Source organism: Vanacampus margaritifer, chromosome 5, assembly GCF_051991255.1.
Source record: "Vanacampus margaritifer isolate UIUO_Vmar chromosome 5, RoL_Vmar_1.0, whole genome shotgun sequence".
In the NCBI taxonomy this organism is placed as follows: domain Eukaryota; kingdom Metazoa; phylum Chordata; class Actinopteri; order Syngnathiformes; family Syngnathidae; genus Vanacampus; species Vanacampus margaritifer.
This window is the reverse complement of record NC_135436.1, coordinates 10944951-10966250: the sequence shown is the minus strand read 5'-3', so window position 1 is coordinate 10966250 and position 21300 is coordinate 10944951. Positions and strand designations below refer to the sequence as shown.

General features: G+C 38.0%; 1 protein-coding gene across 1 annotated transcript in view; it reads left to right on the top strand.

The window, feature by feature from the left end:
• The window catches only part of LOC144052267 (calsyntenin-2-like), a 223643-nt gene that overhangs the window by 126074 nt on the left and 76269 nt on the right, over positions 1 to 21300 (top strand). Inside the window, exons 3-4 of the mRNA XM_077566194.1 lie at positions 5674 to 5869; positions 11519 to 11727. Of these exons, the coding sequence (XP_077422320.1) occupies positions 5674 to 5869; positions 11519 to 11727 (405 nt within the window). The remainder of the gene's footprint in view (positions 1 to 5673; positions 5870 to 11518; positions 11728 to 21300) is intronic.

The following is a 21300-nucleotide window of genomic DNA, read 5'->3' as shown; positions in this document are numbered from 1 at the left end:
ATTAATGGGTTTCTGTGAATAATTGTCGTTTGATTCGGCTTTATGTATTTATTTTTCCTCCTTAAAAAACAAAATGGTAAGAACCCTTGTGATTTTGTTGTTAAGACCATAAGGCTAGTGACACTAATGAAACATTAGTGTGTCATAAGACATGGGTGTCCAAGCTCGGTCCTGGAGGGCTGGTGTCCTGCAGGTTTTGGATGTTTCCCTGCTCCAACGCACCTGTTCCAATCAACAGGATCCTTATCAGGTTTATGCAGAGCTTGCTGATGAGCTTCAGCTGTGTTGGAGAAGAGAAACATCCCAAACCTGAAGGACTACCGGCCTTCGAGGACCAAGTTTGGACACCACTGCTATAAGAGATCATCAGAGGTGCCGTAGGAAATGACTACATTTCACTTAATTTGTCAAAAAATTATGTAGTATTTTCTAGGGAAGTTTAATACCACTTTTTTTTTACACCAATAACAGTAGGAGTACTCAACTCTTTAATAGTCCCCGAAAAGTACTTTCGATACATTACACAAAAAAAATAAATAAATAAATAAAAAAAAGATAGATAATTGTATTTTATTTTTCAATATTTTATTTATGGCTTTCAAATTTTCCAAAAAAGTACAAACCCCCCCCCAACAAATATTAATATTTTTTTAAAAACACAATCAAAAAGAAAGACAAAAATAAATCTATAAATAAATCCTTTGCTCCACAAAGCAATTAAGAAAATAACAGATCATAACAAACATGGAAATCAATTTGAATATGATTTGATGACAGATAATTTTAAAAACCTATGTATCCCATTAGAGCATTTTGTAAAATTCCATGAAATTAATGGCAATTTTCATTGTTCATTCGTTGATATAACAATACATATTTGTATAGAACACAATAAAATGAATTGTAATAAATAAACTGAAACTAATAAGAAACTGGCCAGAAAAATATCCAATCAAAATAGGTATCTGTATGTCTTTAGTTCCTAATCATAAAACGGCTAGCCGCAAGTACCAATGCCTCAAAATAAGGCTGGGTATCGGCCCAATACCTGGTATCGGTATTTGCCCATCCCTAGTATTTACAAATATTGTAAATCTTTGGGCCTGAACTTCCTATGTCACAATTTGGTAAATGTCATATTGTTTCACAAATGTACTGTATACTATTGGTCAATCCAAATGTGGGTGCTATTTTTTAAACTAATCTAAAGTGTTGAAATTGGATTGCTATCTTTGCTGATGCAATGTAAATTCTTGCACAAACATGCCGTTTTTGTGGTGTTCTGAAAAGTCTGAATTTTGGAGGTACAAGGATTCTGCCCAACGTCGGTGATATCCACCGACTTGGAAGAGGCCATTCTGCCAAATTGGCAAACGCGCAGCGAGTTTTGTGCTTGTCTGAAAATCTGAATCCGCTGGCTTTTGTGCCCCACTGCAGATGTCCTGACCACCCAAAAAAAAATAGGGCCTTGAGTGATCTTTCGCTCCCTCGAATGTGAATTGATTGACAAACGCAGTCCTTTCCCATCAGTCACGATGCTATACAGTATACACACACATCATTAGAAAACTGTAAGGTGGTCGTGACATCTGTGAGAAGAGCCTTTAATGTAATTAAGTGAGACGAGGGAAAGAAGGTGACAGTAGGGTCCACAAGCATGGGTAAATCATCACATGCTTCTCCACAACACACACACACAAAACAGACACACAAAACAGACACACACACACACATGCATAATATAATTTATTGGTGTATTTAATTAGAAAATACATCTTTAAACACATTTGCTGTATATGCAGATATTGAATATCTGAATGAAATTGTGCTGGTTTAATTAGCGTTAATCTTATCTCCAGGATGGACAGCTACTCTGGTTTTCCTCTTTTTTTGGCAGGCTAATTTCATGAGGAGCATAATCAAAGCATTTCCAATTTTGTCCCATTGCAGAGTTTACACAGCTTGACAGTCTGTCTGAGGGTTGACATCTCTGTCGAGTGATTGCATACCCATGGATCCAAGTGTGCTTGTGACTAAATGAGACAGGGATATGGTGACTTCTGTGGATGACTAATAGCTGAGTTAATAACTGCATGCTGAATCCAAATTGGAAAAAGTGAAGTCATGACAACTGTGAATAGCACTGACAGTAACGCTTCTACAAATTGGACTGATTAGCTAAAAATGGCAGCTCCAAATATTATGATAGGGATAGCCAAGTATTGCCTGCTGCATAATACATTTGCTGACAGTAATCTGATTTTGTCTGTTCTAGCTGGTGTGACGTTTTCCAGGGGTAGGAGGATGAAAGGAATAACAAGTCTAATTTAAGCTGCCAAACTGGCACATTTGGAGTGTGTATCCATATTTCTGCTTTGGTCACTCTCCAAAATATAGAGAGATCAGATCTGGCTTGAGGCAATGGCCATTTTACATCCTCCCCCATCTCCTTCTTTCCAATCCCTTCCTTCATATTCCTTTCCCTTTCGTATCGTTTTAAAGCCTAGTTAAAGCCGCAATTGCTGTGTAACCTATGCACTTATTTGCAAGAGTGACATTTCAGGAAAGAAAAGCAGCTTTCGCATGTGTGTATGTATATCAATGCTGGCAGCTCATCATCGATGGTCTGTCAGGTTTGATAATAACTTGGAGGTGCAGTGGCCCCTAATACTTTGTCACAGTCTTGCAACTCTGCAAACACCATCGCCAGCAAAGCACTGCTGCCTTTGCTGATAATGAGCTCAATGTCCTTACAGACACTCCAATGTGGACGGGTGCCAGATTCCCATGAGGTGTTGAGCACCACATGACATCAACACAACTTGAGTTTAGTTCCTGAGCACACATTGCCAATAACTCATATACGGGCATTCACTTCCATGTGATTAAATGAAAATAATGATGCCCAAAGGGTAGACTTGATGCCACACAGACAGAGAATTAGCACATCAAAGAATGAGAACGATAGAGGACATTTCAACTGAAAAGTCAACTGAGTTATTAGCAAAGTTTTCATGTGCGTTGGGTGATAACACAAATTACTGAATTGCTGCCAAACTATTGAATAAATAGCAGTGCAAACTCCAATCCATTAATATGAATTCATTAGTTTTGCATGGCCAGGCTTCAAAAAGACACATTTCCCCCATAAATTCACTGTTTAAAAGCCTAATGCGACAGGGAGACATATTTAGATAATAGTTTCGACAAAGCCATTAGCGTTTGCAAGCTTTCTGTCTTTGCCAAGTGCCAACATCTGTTCTTCAGCTCAGGCGGCTTTGGCCAACACACTTTAAAACGGCCTCGCTCTCTCCTGCCACTAGATGGGTGGCAGTACACTCACGGGTGTGGAGTCAAGTGATACGTGAGGTATGGAAAATTGACAGGCTTTTGCCCTTGAGTTGTTTGCGAGTCATCAAGGAGAGTACACCTCTTGCAATCAGTATAGCTCATCTTGACCCCTCCTTTCCCGCTCCCCTTCAGCTACAATTATATCATGAGGGGCCTTTGAAGACCCCTCGGTTTCAGCAGTGGGTGGACATCATCACGAAGGATGTTCTATAGCCTACTACTTTTTTTCAGACCAATACTAGTACTAGTACTCAACTCTTGAGTAGTCACCGAAACTGATACCAAGTACTTTAGATACATAATATTTCCTCCCCAAAAACCCAATGACCAATTTTAAAGAAAGAACTATATATCCCTTATTTAGCATTTTTCTTTAAAATTGCCTGAAATTAATGGGAATTTTCCATTCTTATTTGCTGTCAACAGAAAATGACATCATAGTAGCTCTGTGCTCATATGACAGCCAATCACGGCTCACCGTTTTTTTGAAGCTGAGCGGTAATTGGTCGTTACCTGAGCCTTGAGCAAGTGTGATGTCATTTTCAGTAGGCTTGGGGAGTAACAGAATATATGTACCGCCGTAACGTAATCAAAAAAATCTAACTGTATTCCGTTACAGGAAAAAAAACGAGAGAGAGAGAGAGAGAGAGCGCGTGCGCGAGTGGGACCGTTGCTACATGTCGGAGAGGTGGGGACGAACGAACTGACTAGTCGCGTCCTCCTTTCGCCGGCAGTTTGAAAAAGCTTCACGAAAGGAAGGAGGAAATGGCGACCGGTATTCACTGGAACTTATTCGGAGCGAAAGTTTGAGCTGAGAGTCCCCAGCATGCTACGCGCTGTAGCTTCTTGCTAACTAGCCCGCTAGCCTACAACCATAATGTGAGTTACACCTTCCAAACAAATCTTCCTCCCACCAATTCACTATTTAAACGTCATACACAACATATACACAGCTAAACTTGTGACTGGGATAAAAGTTCATTTTGCAGTTGATGTCACACATGATCTTCATTGGATCATCTATCTATCTATCTATCTATCTATCTATCTATCTATCTATCTATCTATCTATCTATCTATCTATCTATCTATCTATCTATCTATCTATCTATCTATCTATCTTTCTGTGAGGTGTGGTTGCTTTCAGTGACAGTTCAAAAACAGCATATGCCCTTCAATCAATCAATCAATCAATCAATCAATCAATCAATCAACCAATCAATCGATAGCCTACATGCTTTTTAATTACACGCGGATTTTTGCTATTGGTAGGTCCCTATCACCCGCAAATAGCAGGGGGCACATTGTATAGAATATATATTGTGGTGATATTTAGTTTTATTTTGTCTTCATGAGCATACTCAATATTGGAGTAATCCCAAAGTAATCCAGTTACCGTACTTTGATATTGTGGTACTTGGATTACATTACTAACTACATTATTTAGCAGGTAACTTGTAACTGTAACGGATTACATTTTAAAAGTAACCCTCCCAACCCTGATTTTCAGTCTACATCAACTGGCATAATGGCCGCCTCCTTAGACTGTGATAGATAAAAATGGGTGGACACTTGCAATTTTAATCAGATTGCCAACCTTAGACTAATAGGGGCACATATACCATATTATTGTCAAGTACATATTTGGGTTGATTTCCCTTTAAATTACTATTCAAACAAGAAAAAAAGATTGTTTGTTTTCTTAAAAGTATCAATATGTTGATTTGCCCATCACTAACATCTTGATATCAGTTAAATTGGCCAGAAGAGGTGACCGTGAGCATTTGAGCCCAGCACCTTAGGTGATTTCTGCGAGACCATCAGCAGTTTATCCCATTCACCTTATTACTAAGCTGCGTGAGCCTTTGCGTGAATTATGCGCCCGACTTCCGGAGTGAATCAAATTTTGTTTGCATGGAAACTATGAGAGTCCACTTTCTAACACAGTAACAAATTTTATCAATGTGGGAATGTTAGTTGTTGCAGTTTTAGCTTCCTGCTAATGTAGCAGGATAGTAAGGTGACATAAAAAAAGAGTCCGACAACAATGTACAGTCACATATTTACTTTCAAACTCAGAATTTGCATTATAACATAAAGATTCAGGAGTATTGGTCAAGCGCTATGAACAGTGCATGTTTCTTATTGGTGCATTGGGCGCTTCTTTGATGTTTATAGAACAGTACTTTTTTATTAGGGTACATACATTAAATGTCCTTTTAAGACATTCACCTTTTTATTCATCTTTTCACAGTCATTTTTCAACTGTCTTGCAACTCTTCAAACCATCGCCATGACGATTATTTTCTTTTTCATCTCCAGGGGAGATCTGTGCGTTCAACATCCTTGGGTTGGAGGCTCCATTCGAGGCAGTGGTGCTAAACGGTACATCTGGGGAGGGCCAACTGAGGGCTCGTGGCCTGGTGGACTGCGAACTGCAGAAGGAGTACACCTTCATCATTCAGGCTCATGACTGTGGTTCAGGACCAGGGGGCACAGAGGGCAAAAAGTCTCACAAGTGAGTAAAATAGGAGTTCAATATCACGTCCAGAATTAATTTTTGCCTTGAGTTTTATATGGCTATTTAGACAGTTACACAATTATTTTATATATTTTAAGACATTTTACTTCAGCGACAAGTAAAAACGGTTTAAACGTATGAAGAGTGTTTGTGAGTGTCTAGAAAGTGTCTTTGCAACGTTTTGTAACATTGAAGGAAGCCTGCCGAAAAAGCAACATTCGCTATGTGAGCACATACTCGCACGCCTGCGTCACTCAGTGAGATACGGCCTTAAGAGTTTTTTGTGTGTGTGAACAAGACCCCAAGACTGAGGTCAGGATCTCATCACCGACCTGGTGAGGGTCTTCTCTGACTGAGGACCATGGTCTCAGATTTGGAGTCCCACATCACTACAAGATGCTTATAGTTAACTTGACAGAAAAGCTAAAACAGATCTTATAGCAGTAAAAAATAAAAATGAAAAACGAAAGGGAAAAGAATGAATAAAACCCACTATTCTGTGAAAGTTTTTTTACTAGTGTAATGGAGCGATATATCAAGGCCTCATATTTTCACAGACACTGGAATATTAAACACATTTTCTCAGGTCAATTTCAATTTGCTAATTCAACTAGAACAACTTTTTTATGTGCAAAAATATTGAGACAAAAATCAATTTGACTGAAAGAGTTTTCTGTTCAAGCATACAACTTTGTGAGAAAGTTAGAGAATTTTTGATATCAGTCTATGGAGTTTTCTTGTGATGTTGTTGTTTTTCTCTGGAAAAATGTTCACAATTATACCAGAGACGGACAAGAGAGATGAAATAATGCCCTTTTTTTTGAAGGAAGCGTGAGCAGTGGACCACATTATGAGCTGAAATTTTTCTCTATCCTGTCTTCTTTCCTGCTCTACTTGCCATTTGTCTGCTGCTCTACTTCTCCTCCCTTTTGTTCTTCTTTCTGGCTGGATACAGCTGTCTGAGTCTGTCCTCATTCATTGCTGTATCTGTCATAGTTGCCAATATATTAATATTTAATATGACCACCTCTGTGATAACAAAGGAATTCATCCTCCTTCCCGTGTATATAAATCTATCTCATGGTATAGCTGACAAGAATCTTTGTTGCATTTCCTCTCTTAAAATGCAATGATACACTTTGAATGTGTGCGTCTTATAGTAGAGCTTATAAACATTTTTTAGTGACACTGTCAGAGTGCTCACAGTCGTGTCATGAAAATTTTTCTTGCCCATACATTCTCACTTACACAGGATTCCCAAGTGGGACAATCAGGTTAGTGCATGTCAGCAAATGTAGCCCAAATAAATTCTGTATGATAAGGTAGCACGTATTATTAAAGCCATCATTGGTGACACTTGTAGGCCCATCCATCTGGCAGAGAGGCTAATTACCCCACCTGACAATTAGCTGAATAGCAATTATGGAGACACACACATGCACATACCCTCCCATACACTTTCAGGATAGGATCATTTTAAAGCCAGTGTGGTTAACTGCAAAACAACAGTGGTAGACATGCAATAAAGATGCGGTCAGAAAAATACAGTGAATATTATGCGATAAAAACATTAGAAGAGTATGACTACATTATGTCTTGCATCATTTTATAGTGGAGATGTCTGCGCTAACACATCATCAATATTATAATTCAGTCCACTGTTTGTAATAATCCTGTCACATGTTTTGGATGATTACGCTACCTGTCTTTTGTACATGTAAGAAAATAAAATAAAATTGTTGTTGTAGCAAAAAAAAAAGTACTGTAATGTAGAAAACAATATAACAATATAATGTGTATCTGTAAAAAATGTGATTTGTACCTGCAAAAAAAAACACCTGTAAAAAAAAATGTGTATCTGTAAAAAACAAACATGTACCTGTAGAAAAAATTCTAAATTTGTATCTATAAAAGTCGTGAATTGTACCTGTAAAAACAAAGAAAAAGAAAAAAAGTTGTACCTGTAGAAAAAATTCTAAATTTGTATCTGTAAAAGTCGTGATTAATACCTGTGAAAATGACAACTTGTAGTCAAAGAAGTCGCCACTGGGAGTTTTTTCTGTTGCTATCCAGTCACGTGACTTTTGCTCCAAATATCTTGCTAAAGATGGTCCAAAACTGATTTGTACTTTAGAGCTCGGTGATTTGTACTTGTAGAGAAAGGGGGCTGGCTCTGGTCGCAATGCAGGGTCATTTTGACCAATAAGTCAAAATCAAAACCCTATACCCTATGTCTTGAATTTGAACAAAAAAGTATTTTATTTATTTTTCAATGAAGAAGGTTTCGGTGAATGCACATAAAAAACTGGTTACATTCTAGCAACCGAAGTAAGCCAAAAGCTGTGACATTTTAATACAATCTGTCTTGACGTGTAAGACTAAAGAACTCAACTAGTGCAAAAGTGCTGTGAACACAATTATTTCAACCTACATCCGACGCTAATTGAAATGGAACCTCATTCTGTCAAAACCTGTTAGTTGAAGTGATAAATTAACTATTTAGAAACAATAACATACCTCAAGCATAAGCATGTTTATCTTCAAGCAACACAACATAATATAAAGATATGGTCTTTGTGTTTTAATTAAGAATATGCGCCTGTGGGAAGTGAACCATCTGTGCTGCTCTGCTTCTTCTTATTAGACACACTAAGTGACATCAATTTCATTGACAGATTCAAATTGCAATTGCATATTGCAATATATCAGCAGATGTTTGGAAATGTGATGAAAATAAAAAAAGTGTAAAAATAAAATAAATAAAATAAAATGAGGGCTTAGAGGATATCTTCATGAAGATGTGAAAGAAACACACACACACTGAGCTGTTGATTGGTGAAGGAGGTACCAATGCACAGTTCTTGTTTTTAAGAATTGTTGGGGCAACTTTTTTTTTTCTTTTTGGGACTGACTGACTTTAACTTTAACTTATGAAAACATTTCAGAGCAATTTCCCTATCTCTATCCTTATCCCTTCAGTTAGATAGCATCATCAGATTGTCAACGTGTAAGTATGATGTTTCCATGCAAAACGGTTCTTCTTCATCTATGCAGTCTGCCCTCATGTTTCCTGTGTTAGTAAACGTATTGTGTGCTCAAACACACAACTTGAGAAAGTATTTTTTTTTAACTGGAACTATAAATAGCCAAAAGATATAAAATATGTACACATCAGACTGAAGTGAATTGAACACTCAAGAAAAACGTTTATGTGAGGCTGAATTACTAAACGTGGGAGGTGTGGCAGGGTGCATGCTGCAGGCCATTGCAACGTTATTGGACTTGAGCCAGCACGTCTGATTTCCGAGTGCTGCATGCCCATACTGTATGATTCCATACCATGAATCACGTTTAGTTGTAGTTATGCTGTTTGCTATGGGAAATATGACATCATTGCTTATATTACATTCAAGACTTGAGTCACAAACACTGCATCGGCCTATTCATCCATATTCTCTCTGTCAAATACTTTTTTTTTCATCTACAAACATTTCATTATTCATTCTAGTTAGGTGGTTGTGCCTTGCATTGTTGGATGTACAAGTCACTCCAGTAGTATCTTTAAGAAAAGCATATTCAAATAACAAAACAAAGCTCCTGGAACAGTATGTGACAATCTCCGCTTAGTTACTAGAATTTATTGTTACAAAGTAAGGGATGTAATATTTATTCATTTATTTAAATTCCTGTACCCGGTACACACTAATTTAATATCAATCAAATAGATGTAAATTATAAAGTATTAAACTAAGAAATCATTAAGTAAATAAATGAATTCATATGGAATTGCATACTTTAGTAGTTTTACTTACGTTTGTTTTTCATCTCAAAGTTATTATTCACTGGCATCGACTAAAAATAGCATGTGTGTACAGAATGATGCTCAGCCTTTCCACTGTATAGTCCTTTGTTGGCCTGCATTATAGTTGCTCATATTTTGTTGAGATATTTATGACTTTTTATAACAGTTAATTTACTTGCACTGACTCAATGATTTTTTTTTTCTTTTTTTTATTTTTCCAGAAGAGCTCAGTATTGTTCATTCGATTTGACATCATCATTGCTCTCCTTTTTTTTTTTTTTTAAAAAAACAACAAATCAATTAAAAAATTTTTAATAAATGTTTTTTTTTTTTTAAATACATATACATATATATATACATATACACACATATATATATATATATATATACATATATATATACTTTTTTTTTTGTATGTGGGTGAGTATGTGTATGTGCGTGTGTGTGTGTGCGTGCGTGCGTGCGAGCGTGTGTGTATTGTATTGTGTGCACTGCCTCAATGATAATCCCATAAACAACAGAGTCATTGCAGCTCTCTGTTACTTGAAACATCATCCTCAAACTCCAAGTACATCATTCTTGCTCTTGGTGCAAGCATCTGTTGCTGTTTTACAATTTCAGCAATAGGTTTTCTAATCTGCTGCTTTCTGCTGGGGCTAACTCCTAAAATAAAAACTGTGTGAAATGTTGATGATGAAGATGAGGAGGAGGAGGATTATAATAAAAACAACAATTTTTATTTTTATTTTTATTTTTATTTTTATTTTTATTTTTATTTTTATTTTTATTTTTATTTTTATTTTTATTTTTATTTTTATTTATGTTTTGCTGGTTTTTATGTATAGATATGGCTCTTATGAAAGCACACAAGCAATCAGATCACAACTCACAAATAAACCCAAATAATAATTTGACAATATTTTGTTCTTTATCAGCCTTTCTATTTAAGATTAAGCTTTAAGCACTAATTCAAGATTCAGAATTAAAAATGTTTAGCTATCCCATGCACAAAGCAAAATAATAATCCACCACTTGTGACACCAAAAAAAAAAAAATATATATTTTTTTCCTTCTACTTTTTACATATGGGGCCCCTATTTTTGTAGAGTACATACATGTGGCGTTAAAACTGCTGAATTTTCATTATTGTGCCAAGTTAAGTCTAGTTTACCGTATTTGGGAATTTTGGAGCCCATCCTACGCCTCATTGGGCATTCTGGCAGCCTGAGGGCATTTTCTACTTAACACCCCCAGCACACCGAATAATTTGGTGACAAAAGTAGACTCAAATCAGGTGAAACCAGGTCTAAGTTGTGGCGCAGATGATGTAGTGGGCTGACAATGTTTCGTGGATGTCATTGTATTTCATTTATACATATGACATCAGTGTGCATCGGACCCTCTCAATCATTATTCATTTTAAATCATCTGCAAGTGGAGAGTTTCTTGCATTTGCTGTATTTATAAACGTACCTTGTGTGCGTGATCTCCTGCATGGACTCCAGCGAGTTCGTTATGGTTCCGCCATATATACCGTGTGATACTCCTGCACTGAATTTAAAAGGAATGAGGGAAACCACTTTGATTGGCTGGGAATCAAGTTGGCTGGGTTCAGTCCCACAACAGTGAACCCAATTCAATTCAATTTTCTACGAAAATGCCAAAAGAAAGAAAATTCCTTTCATGCACGCAGTTACACTGCACTTTGCGCTACACTTGCGCTGCCCACAAAAATAGGGCCTGTTGTGTTTTGCGCAATGAAAATCATTCCTTACTGTATTTCTATGTGGACGACTCATCTGAGCAGATGAGTAAATTCCATTTCCAACATCTGTTGTGCGCAGGGCAGTGGTCCATATTCAAGTCAACGACGTCAATGAATTTGCTCCAGTGTTCCGGGAGCCTGAGTACCAAGCTGCAGTAACAGAGGGCAAGATTTATGACAGCATCCTACAAGTGGAAGCCACAGATCAGGACTGTTCACCCCAGTACAGCCAGATCTGTAACTACCAGATTAACACAACTAACACACCCTTTGCTATAGACCGCAATGGTAAGTAAACAAAAAAAACCTCTGTTTTTCTACCACTTTAATATTCGCTTGGTGATGAAATGTGTTTTGTATGTGTATGTGTATGCGTTTATCTCCATGTAAGAACATTTTGTAAACATGCTCCTGATCATTTGCTCAACAGTGTAAAAGGGAACACACATGCACCATATCATACAAACAGTACTTTTGTGACACATCAGCTCTATATAGGTTTGTTGAGATAATTTTCTTGTGAAAGAATGTAAATAGATTTTCCCAAAAGTTTTGGTTCGAATCCAGTTCAGATTGTGAAAGGTCAATAATATCGATACATCTTGATGCATCTTCAATCTTTTTTTTCTTATTGTGTAGTAAAAGCAAAGCAATAAAACTCTGTTCTAAATTCCCCTGATTTAAATAATTGTAGTTTCCTTACATAAAATAAATAATATGTAATCAAATAAAATATTATTGTTCTATTTAAACAAAATAGATGATTATATGAATAAAAATGCAACCGGGTATTTCATAGGTCCCATGATGTGGTTTATGGCCATGGTAAGGGCTGCATACACCACTAGCTGTGCGCCCAGACATGAGCAAGTAATTTACATGATGTCTTAAATATCACATTAACTCAGTTGGGTTGTTATATTCTCACAGTGGTTCCCATATGAAGTTATAGACCAGGGGTCCCCAACTAAATTGGCAAGAGGTCCACTAACTCGATCAGACCAATTGACCGGGGTCCGGACATGAACACCCAACTGCAATAATTTCATTTTCTGCTTTTTTATTCAATTGCAAACATGTCAATTAATTGACAAAAACTTAAATTTCTTAAATAATTCAACTTATTTTTAGCGTATTGTTTAAATATTTATTTTATTCATTTCTTTTTTGTGCAAATATTCAATTCTTAACTCTTTCAAGGAAGGGTTCCCATCACTAGTTATGAATACAACAATTTTCACATTATTTCCTTTCTCTTTCAGCATTTCCTTTATGGCCAAGTATATGTCCTCCCCTTTTGTGAGTGCAGTGCAATACATGTCCATTTCATAGAGGAGATCAGTTTTCTGATTTTGGCCTCTGGAATGTTGGTCGAGTTTTCTTAAATGGTTGTGCAAAGAGGTTGGATATTGGCAGGACTTGGAACACGCTGTCACATTCGATTACATTTACGGTGCGTATGTTTGCTATGCAAGAATTGGGATGTTTTGGGCTTCCAGAAATTGTATACAGAGCCTTGCAACATGAGGCCATGCATTATCATGCTGCAACATGAGGTAATGGTCATGGATGAATGAATATTGGATGGTCCAGAGCTGGTGTGATTTCACATTGTCTGTGGTTGTTGGATGTTCTTCCAAATTATCTGACACAGGTTTGGAAAAGGCGTTAGTTTAGAGAAGCCTGTGAATATTCTTATTCATGCAGATAATTTGATGAGAATATAGAGAAATTAAATTCTGAATTGATTTATGCCATACATACCGAATTGCTAAGCACTAATTTGTGTAGTGACAGTATTTATTGCATGTCAAAACCCCTAAGCGTTGCTGTCTTTGCTGTGTTGGTGCAATCAAATGCCTGAATATTTGAGCCAGGGTCCAAACTGAGCTGTGAATGATCCCGGAGGAGGCGCTTTTCTCTCTATTTGAGGAGGTCTTGCTCAGTCACTGACTGCTGAGGAAAGACTCTAAGAGCTCTTGAACTCAAAAGCACTTCAGCGAAAAAGAAAGAGGATGGAGGGTAGATGAGAGCAGTGAGTGCCAAAGAAATCAGGATTGACCTTTAGCGGGGGATGAATACGAATAGGTCTGACAAATGCCCTGTAGTTTTTTTCCCGTTCTGTCTATGGGTTTCAAAACAAACTAAATAATTGATCCTACTGGTGTCTGACGTGACATGCCTGATCATTTTTTCCACAAATCCACAAGGGAAAGAGTGGATGGAAGCAATTTACAAAAGGCCAGAGGGTGAAAATGTAGAAGGTATTTGCAATATTTTTCTTAGTGGTTAGTCACTCCTGTAAATTATTGTCTGGCTCTTACGCCTCAAAGTACACCAATTGATCCATTGGTTATATAACTTCTCCTCTGTGACATCTCACCCTATTAGAGGGGTTTGTGTGTCCTAATGATCTTTGGACCTAAGTTGTTTGGGGCTTTGTGTCCCTGGAAGGGTCATCCAGAACATGTCCTTTTTTCGACTTGGAGAAGGTGTTCAACCATCTGTCAGGGAGTTATGTGGGGGGTGTTAAGGAGCACATGGGGAACTAGACCCCCTGATATGGGCTGATTGGTCCCTGTACGACCAGTGTCAGAGTTTTGTCTGCATTGCCAGTTCCCAGTGAGGGTTGGACTATTTGTATGTACAGCACATACAAATAAGGAGAAGTGGGCATTCCGTCAATATTGACGGAAGGTCTGTCAATCCGTCAATGATGAACGCCGATTTTGTTGACGATTAATGATTGACGAGAAACTTAGAAAAATACATTGACTAAGCATTGCTGGAATTGGGTTTTCGTTTGTCAATGTAATCATCAATAACTACAGTACTAACAGATTTTGCTGAGGAATGACAAATGATGAAAACACTTAAATGCTGACACATCACAGACTACTTCCACTTCCTTCCTGGGAAGCTACGCCACAATTTTTGCCCTTCAGTAAACAAATAAATATACACTTAGCAGCGTTGTTTAGATCACCTGTTTTGTGTGTTATGGATCTGGCATTGGAGAGGTAGAGAGACTCAGCAGTGGAGTTTGGTTAGCATTTAGCTTAGCTCATCTCCTATGCCGCTTGCCTGGCCCAATTACATTTCACGGCGATCCCGCTGGCTGCATCTCATCCGGGATGTTGCAAGTGTGGGGAAAAGTCAATAGAATGGGTTAATTTGCAATGTAATCCAATGTCAATTAAATCCTCAATATTATAGAATCCAGCATTCAAGTGTATAGGACCGAGCCAGCAGTGCGTGTGCTCGCAAATGTTTTATTTTACCCCAAGCTTCAACTAATATCAGTAAATATGTTTTTTTAGAGACTAGGAGACTTTTTTTCCGCTTGTGAGAAAGGTGTGAAAAATTAAAGCATGAGAGCATGAGATAGGAGAGACGTGTGAGTGTTGACAGCTCTGGTTTACCTCCTGTTGTAAATTCCATATTACTGCTACGTTTATGCAAGCAAGTTTAGCTCAGTTCGTTTATTTGACATTAGTGCTTAGTTCATTTATTTGACATCAGGCACGTTGGTTAGGGTCCTTCAGTGCATCATTTTAATTTGGGCAGGTAATTGAACAGTTAAGGTTCCTAACAAGGGGATGTGTAGTTTTTTTGTTTTGTTTTTAAGGCACACACCCACTTACTCACTCAAACTCGTCCGCTGGGCATGCATGGCGGTCGGCAGTTATGACCATGTGCACATACTATATGTGGCGACATTAGTGAGGAAAATAATATTAACATAACAAACAATGTGCTTCTGCCATATCTAACTTAAGTGCTCGTGTGGATGAGGTGATATAATCATCAATAACCGCGTCAGTACTAACGAATCATTTTATTGATGAGCTACGATGACGGAAACATAGACGGACGGCCACTGCGCTGAGCAATGACAAATGACGGATTGACGATTACAATGTGGTTCGGCTTGAAATATTGACAGGAATGTCCCGAAAGTTGACAAATGACGAATTAAGGCGGCATGGCTGAGTGGTAGAATAGTCGTCTCCCATCTGTAAGGTTGTGGCTTCGATCTTCACCCTCACCATGTCAAATTGTCCTTGAGCAAGACACTGAAACCCGATTTGCTTCCAGTGGACCTGGTAGTGCCTTGCATGGTAGCAGCCACGGGCGCAGGTTGGACTGGGGACGGGGGGGACGTGTCCCCCTCAGTTTCATAAAGACCATGAGCCGTCCCCTCCACTTTCAAAGGGTTTTTGCTTGACGGTGTGCGCCTGCGAGCACACATTTTGTTGCCTTCATCATACACAGCGCGGCTTTTCCCTGCTGTGGTCGATATTCTCCCAGGCTATAGGAAGGTATTGAAGAGCGTCTACGGCATATGAACAAAACTTCACCCTATTAGAAGTAGAAAACAATTTTATTTATTTATTTATTTTCAATAAACTAACAACTTCGGCAAAACACTGTTGGTCACGACAGCATTTGCTCGTCCGCCATGTCTTTTTGCATATCTCGGGCCAGCCCCCAGCTGCTATTACTCTGCTTGGAGCTTCCAACGGAGGCCGGCGGGAGTGAGGAGAAAGGCATCCGCCTGACGTGATCCAGACCTTCCCGCCGCTTAATTATGCATAAGCCATCTTCCCGAGCTACTTGTATCGGGGCCAGGGAAGAACTTGGAACGTTATGAGCTCCATGAAGAGACGCATACACCGGGAACAAAGCACCCATTCGGGCTTGCCGCAACGAACCCCCGGGAGAGCCGCCGCCCACTGGTAGCCGGCACTCAAGGTGCGCGATATCGGCAATTTGAACGCCTTGTGGAGGGTCGAGGTTGGTGAAATTAAGTAAGGATATGGAACTTGTATCTCTGAGTCAGGATTTCAATCAACCTTCTTCCTTAATTTGGATCTCCAAGTCAGCGAGGCAGACAAATCTTACAAGCCAAGCATATGCTATCTGCCTATCATGTAAACATTATAGTTACATGTTTTGTTGTGCATTTATAAGGCCGGGAAGCGCTGGGAGTACGCAACTATGGCTAAAGTAGTTATTAGAGGTTTAAATTCCGATTTTTGATTGAACACACAATGAGACTTCACTGTAAAAAAACAACAACGGCAACGTGTTGTTTGCTCAATGTGAAAGATAGAAGTAACACAGTCTGTAACATTTCTTTTTTCTCCTTGAATAGGTAAGGCTTGACATGTACTCAATGATAGCCAAATTGAAATACTTACGATGCAGCAGAAACGTCCATGCCAAAATTACCCAATAGAAATGCACTGCACTACACTGTAGCTAAAACAAGGGGCAGAATGTGAGCGTGGAAAAGCCATTTGGACTGTGTAGCACTACCGCCGGTTTCCCTCCTTTGGAAGAACGTACTCAGTTAGCCGTTAGCCACGAGCTAGGTTGTTCCAGCTCTCTCTCCAAGTGGTGCCCGATCGGCTCTTGGCTCACACAGGGATGAGAGCCCATCTTGTCAGTTGGAGTGACCCCAAGCCACTTGATCTTTAGATGTAAAGCTTATTTTATTCAGCAACTCCACAAAATAGCTCATTAAGGGTAACACATAGTTGTACTCTTGGCTCACTGTCGCTTGCAGTAAAGCCGCGTCACTTTACAATCAATGCTCATCTGAGAATTTAACAAAATCAAAGCCTTCAACATCTTGAAAAGGAGTCACTATAACACAATTTAGCAGTAATAAAGTGAATAAAAATGCATATATTTGTGGGGACTAGCGTCAAGTTGCATTTTGCAATTTTAAAAATGTGCAGAAGTTTGTAAGTTACTTAAAAATTAAATTAAATTAATTAATTAGTTAAAAATTAGAAAGCTCTTAATATGAAAAGAACACGACGCTCGTTGATGGTTTGTTTCCAGTAAAGTCGTGTCATTTTACAATGCGCATCTGTATTGAACTTAAATTTTTTTAAACATTCAATGTTGTGCAAAGGAGTCACTGTAACATAACAGTAATAAATTAAATAATAAAAAAAGTTATCAATAACTAAATAATTAAATAACAATGCATATATTTGTGGGGACTGGGGTCTCAAGTTGTATTTTACAATTTTTAAAATGCGCAGAATTTCACAAGTTACTTCATGTTAAAAATTAGAATTAAATGTTAACAAGAGTATGAAAAATTTGAAAAAAATATTGTACACTTTATTATAAATTTAGATATAAATTGAGATATAGAATTTGCGATTAATTTGCGATTAACCTGAGGTAATTATTGAAGCTATGCGATTAACTGTGATTAAAAATGTTAATCGACTGACTCTAATATATATATATATATATATATATGTATTAATCACAAAAAAAAATTGCGCATTAATCATGAATTAACGCAGATTTATTTTGATTTTGATTTTGACCGTAGATTATTTTTTAGCATGACAGCGGATGCTACGTCTAAAGTAGCACAGGTTGTGTTTGAGCAAAAAACATAACTACATGCATTAAAGTAAAGCATTTAATAAATGTTTGTGTATCACATTTAGAATATTTGTTCATGTCAAAATATTGGGGTCATTTTTTTCCGTTTTAAATTATGCAAGTAATTAACTGACTAGAAGAAAAAAAAGAGAATGAGCGTATGCAGTAGATCAAAAAATGTTGAAGACGTCCTCATAACATTAAATGTAAAAAGAACACATTTGGTGGGAATTTTTTTTTGATAAAAAAGTCTTTTTTTATTAAGCGATTAATCGGGATTAATCAAAATTCTAAGATGTGATTAAAATGTAGTCTTTTGTCAGCTCTAATATATAGTATAAAAATGTTTTAGTGTCTGTCCCCGCCAGTTCCAAAATCCCATCTGCGCCCCTGGTAGCAGTCGACCACTGGTGTGTGTGTGTGGGTGTATGCGTGTGTGCGTGCGTGCTTTGGGCACCATATGATGTAGTTTTACCATGACGGACACTCAAAATTCATTGGCACGCCCACCTCTGCAAATAAGGTGCTGTGTGTCACTGTAGATTGTGTGGTTAGAGGAAAGTTGATATCATAGAATCCCTCCAAAATGTCACAATGGGGAGGAGGCTGAGGCCAAAATAAACAGATATACAGTGTGATGCATGCCAGCCTTGCTGTTCTTGCAGCCCGAAAGACACAGCCTGTTCGACATTATCTGGAGGAATAACTCTGTGGGGCTGACATAACCCTAAGGACAAGAAATACGAGTGGCATGAATGCCTCTGTAACACAACTACCTTTTCAGCAACACCTGCCGAGCTCATAAGCATACTCACTATCACAGCGTGCTTTCTTGTTTACGTTTTTCATGCATCCTCACTTTGTACTAGAAATGCAAAACAATATGACCGTTTAATATTTCATGACTCTTATCACTGGCAATCTCAGTACATGAAGACTGGGCAAGCTGTACTTTAGTCTATGATGGCATCCCAGGCAAGACAGCGCACAGAAAAAAACAAAACCTGTGTATTATACTGTGTTTGTTCCCAATTCACAAAAAGTTGGGACACTACACAAATTATGACTAAAAACTGAATGCAATTATGTGGAAGTGCCAAATTTCAATATTTTGTTCAGAATAGATCATAGATGACAGTTCAAAAGTTTAAACTGAGAAAATGTATAATTTTAAGGGAAAAATATGTTGATTGTAAATTTCATGGTGCCAACAAATCAAAAAAAAAAGTTGGAACAAGTAGCAATAAGAGGCTGGAAAAGTCAATTGCACTTGTAAAAAAAAAAACAGCTGGAAGACCAGTTACTACTATTGAGGTCCATTGGTAACTTGATCGGAATATAAAAAGAGCTTCTCGGAGTGGCAGTGTCTCTCAGAAGCGAGGATGGGTAGAGAATCACCAATTCCTCCAATGTTGCGCAGAAAGATAATGGAGAAATATCAGAAAGGTGTTCACCAGCGAAAAATTGCAAAAAGGTTGAAGTAATCATCATCTACAGTGCATAACATCGATCAAAGATTCAGAGAATCTGGAACAATCTGTGTGTGTAAGGGTCAAGGCCTAAAATCATACTGGATGCCCATGATCTTCGGGCCCTTAAACGGCACTGCATCGCAAACAGGAATGCTTACTATAAGGGAAATCACAGAAAGGGCTCAGCAATACTTTCAGAAAAAATTGTGGGTGAACACAATCCATCCTACCAGCCGCCGTTGCCAGATGAAACTCGACAGTACAAAGAAGAAGCCATTTCTAAAGCAGACCAAGAAGTGCAGGCGTTTCTCTGGGCCAGGAGTTATTTAAAATGGTGTGACAAAGTGGAAACCTGTTTTGTGGTCAGACCAATCCCGATTCCAAGTCCTTTGTGGAAAACTGGGGCGCTATATCATACTGACTAAAGAGGACAAGGACAACCCAAGTTGTTATCAGCACTCAGTTTATAAGCCTGCATCTGTGATAGTATAGGGTTGCATGAGTGCGTGTGGCATGGGCAGCTTCCACATCTGGAAAGGCATCGTCAATGCAGAAAGGTATATTCAGATTGGAGAACAACATATGCTCCCATCCAGGCAACATCACTTTCAGAAAAGATCTTGCATTTCTCAACACGATAATGCCAGAACACATGCAGCACCAATTACAACATCATGGCTGCGTAGGAAAAGGATCCGGGTATTGAAATGGCCAGCCTGCTGTCCATTTCTTTCACTTATAGAGCACATTTGACGCATCAGAAAGGAGAAGGTGCAACAAAGAAAGCCCAAGACAGTTGAACAGTTAGAGAGACGCGTGTTAGACAAGAATGGGACAGCATTCCTATTTCTAAACTTGAGAAACTTGTCTCCTCGATCCCCAGACGTTTGCAGACTGTTGTAAGAAGAAGAGGTGATGCCTCACAGTGGTGACTTGATTTGTTGACACCATGGAATTTAAAATCAACATAGTTTCCCCTTTTCTTTTTTTGTTGTTGTTGTAAAGTTTGGACTCTTCAACAGTATGTCTGTAAATATTTTCACATCATAAATAAAGCACTGTATATTTGTGTTCTTCGAAGAAAAAAAAAAGTTGTTCCGGAGTGTAAATAGATTTTTTTGAGGGGGAAATTTATTTTACAAAAAAACGAGTCAAAGAACAATAGAGCTCGTTGTCCCCAAAATGTTTGTCCCCTCATCGTGGGTGCGTTTGGTACCCTGACTAACCCAATACTGATTGAAGCAGTGCACTCTGATCGTATTTCCAAACACACCGTAGGGAAGCGAAGAATATTTATCCCAGTCTGATTTCAAATTTAATTTTAATTTTAAACAAGTTGGAAATGAGTAAGTAAATAAGTACTCAGTGTTGCACTCTCCTCAGGGTTGAAGAAAAAGAATGAATAATTCTCACTAGTTTTTCCGATAATTTTGGTTCAACCAATGTTTTACTGTTTTCATGCACAAAACCATTACTTTATTCTCATTCATGCTGAGCAGCTGCCAAGGCAACATCAGTATAAGTGATTATAAAAATACATTATCATTACATTTTAATAAGGTGTACACTTCCAATGCATCTATGAATTATGATATTCATGCTTTGTGCTGATTGGAAAAAATATATACGGTTAGCGTTTGCAGACCTGTTGTTGTGCGAGCATGACACCATTTTCTTCCCCTTGAAAAGAAACTCCCCTGGGGTGAGAACACAAAAGTCAATTTAATTTGTCAAACAGTGCACTTAAATTCATTTTTACTTAATGAGAAATTATATGTACTTAATAAGTTCCAACATTTGAGTTACAATGTGTCTTTGGATCGCAAAAGTAGCCATGGCCTCATCACCTGGTAATCTGCTTCCTCTCAGATTTACAAAATGATATAAATAATTAAACACTTTTACTATTCACATTAAGCTTCTTCAGTCTGGAAAATATCCATTATATTTTCTGTACAACAATGAAGGTCAT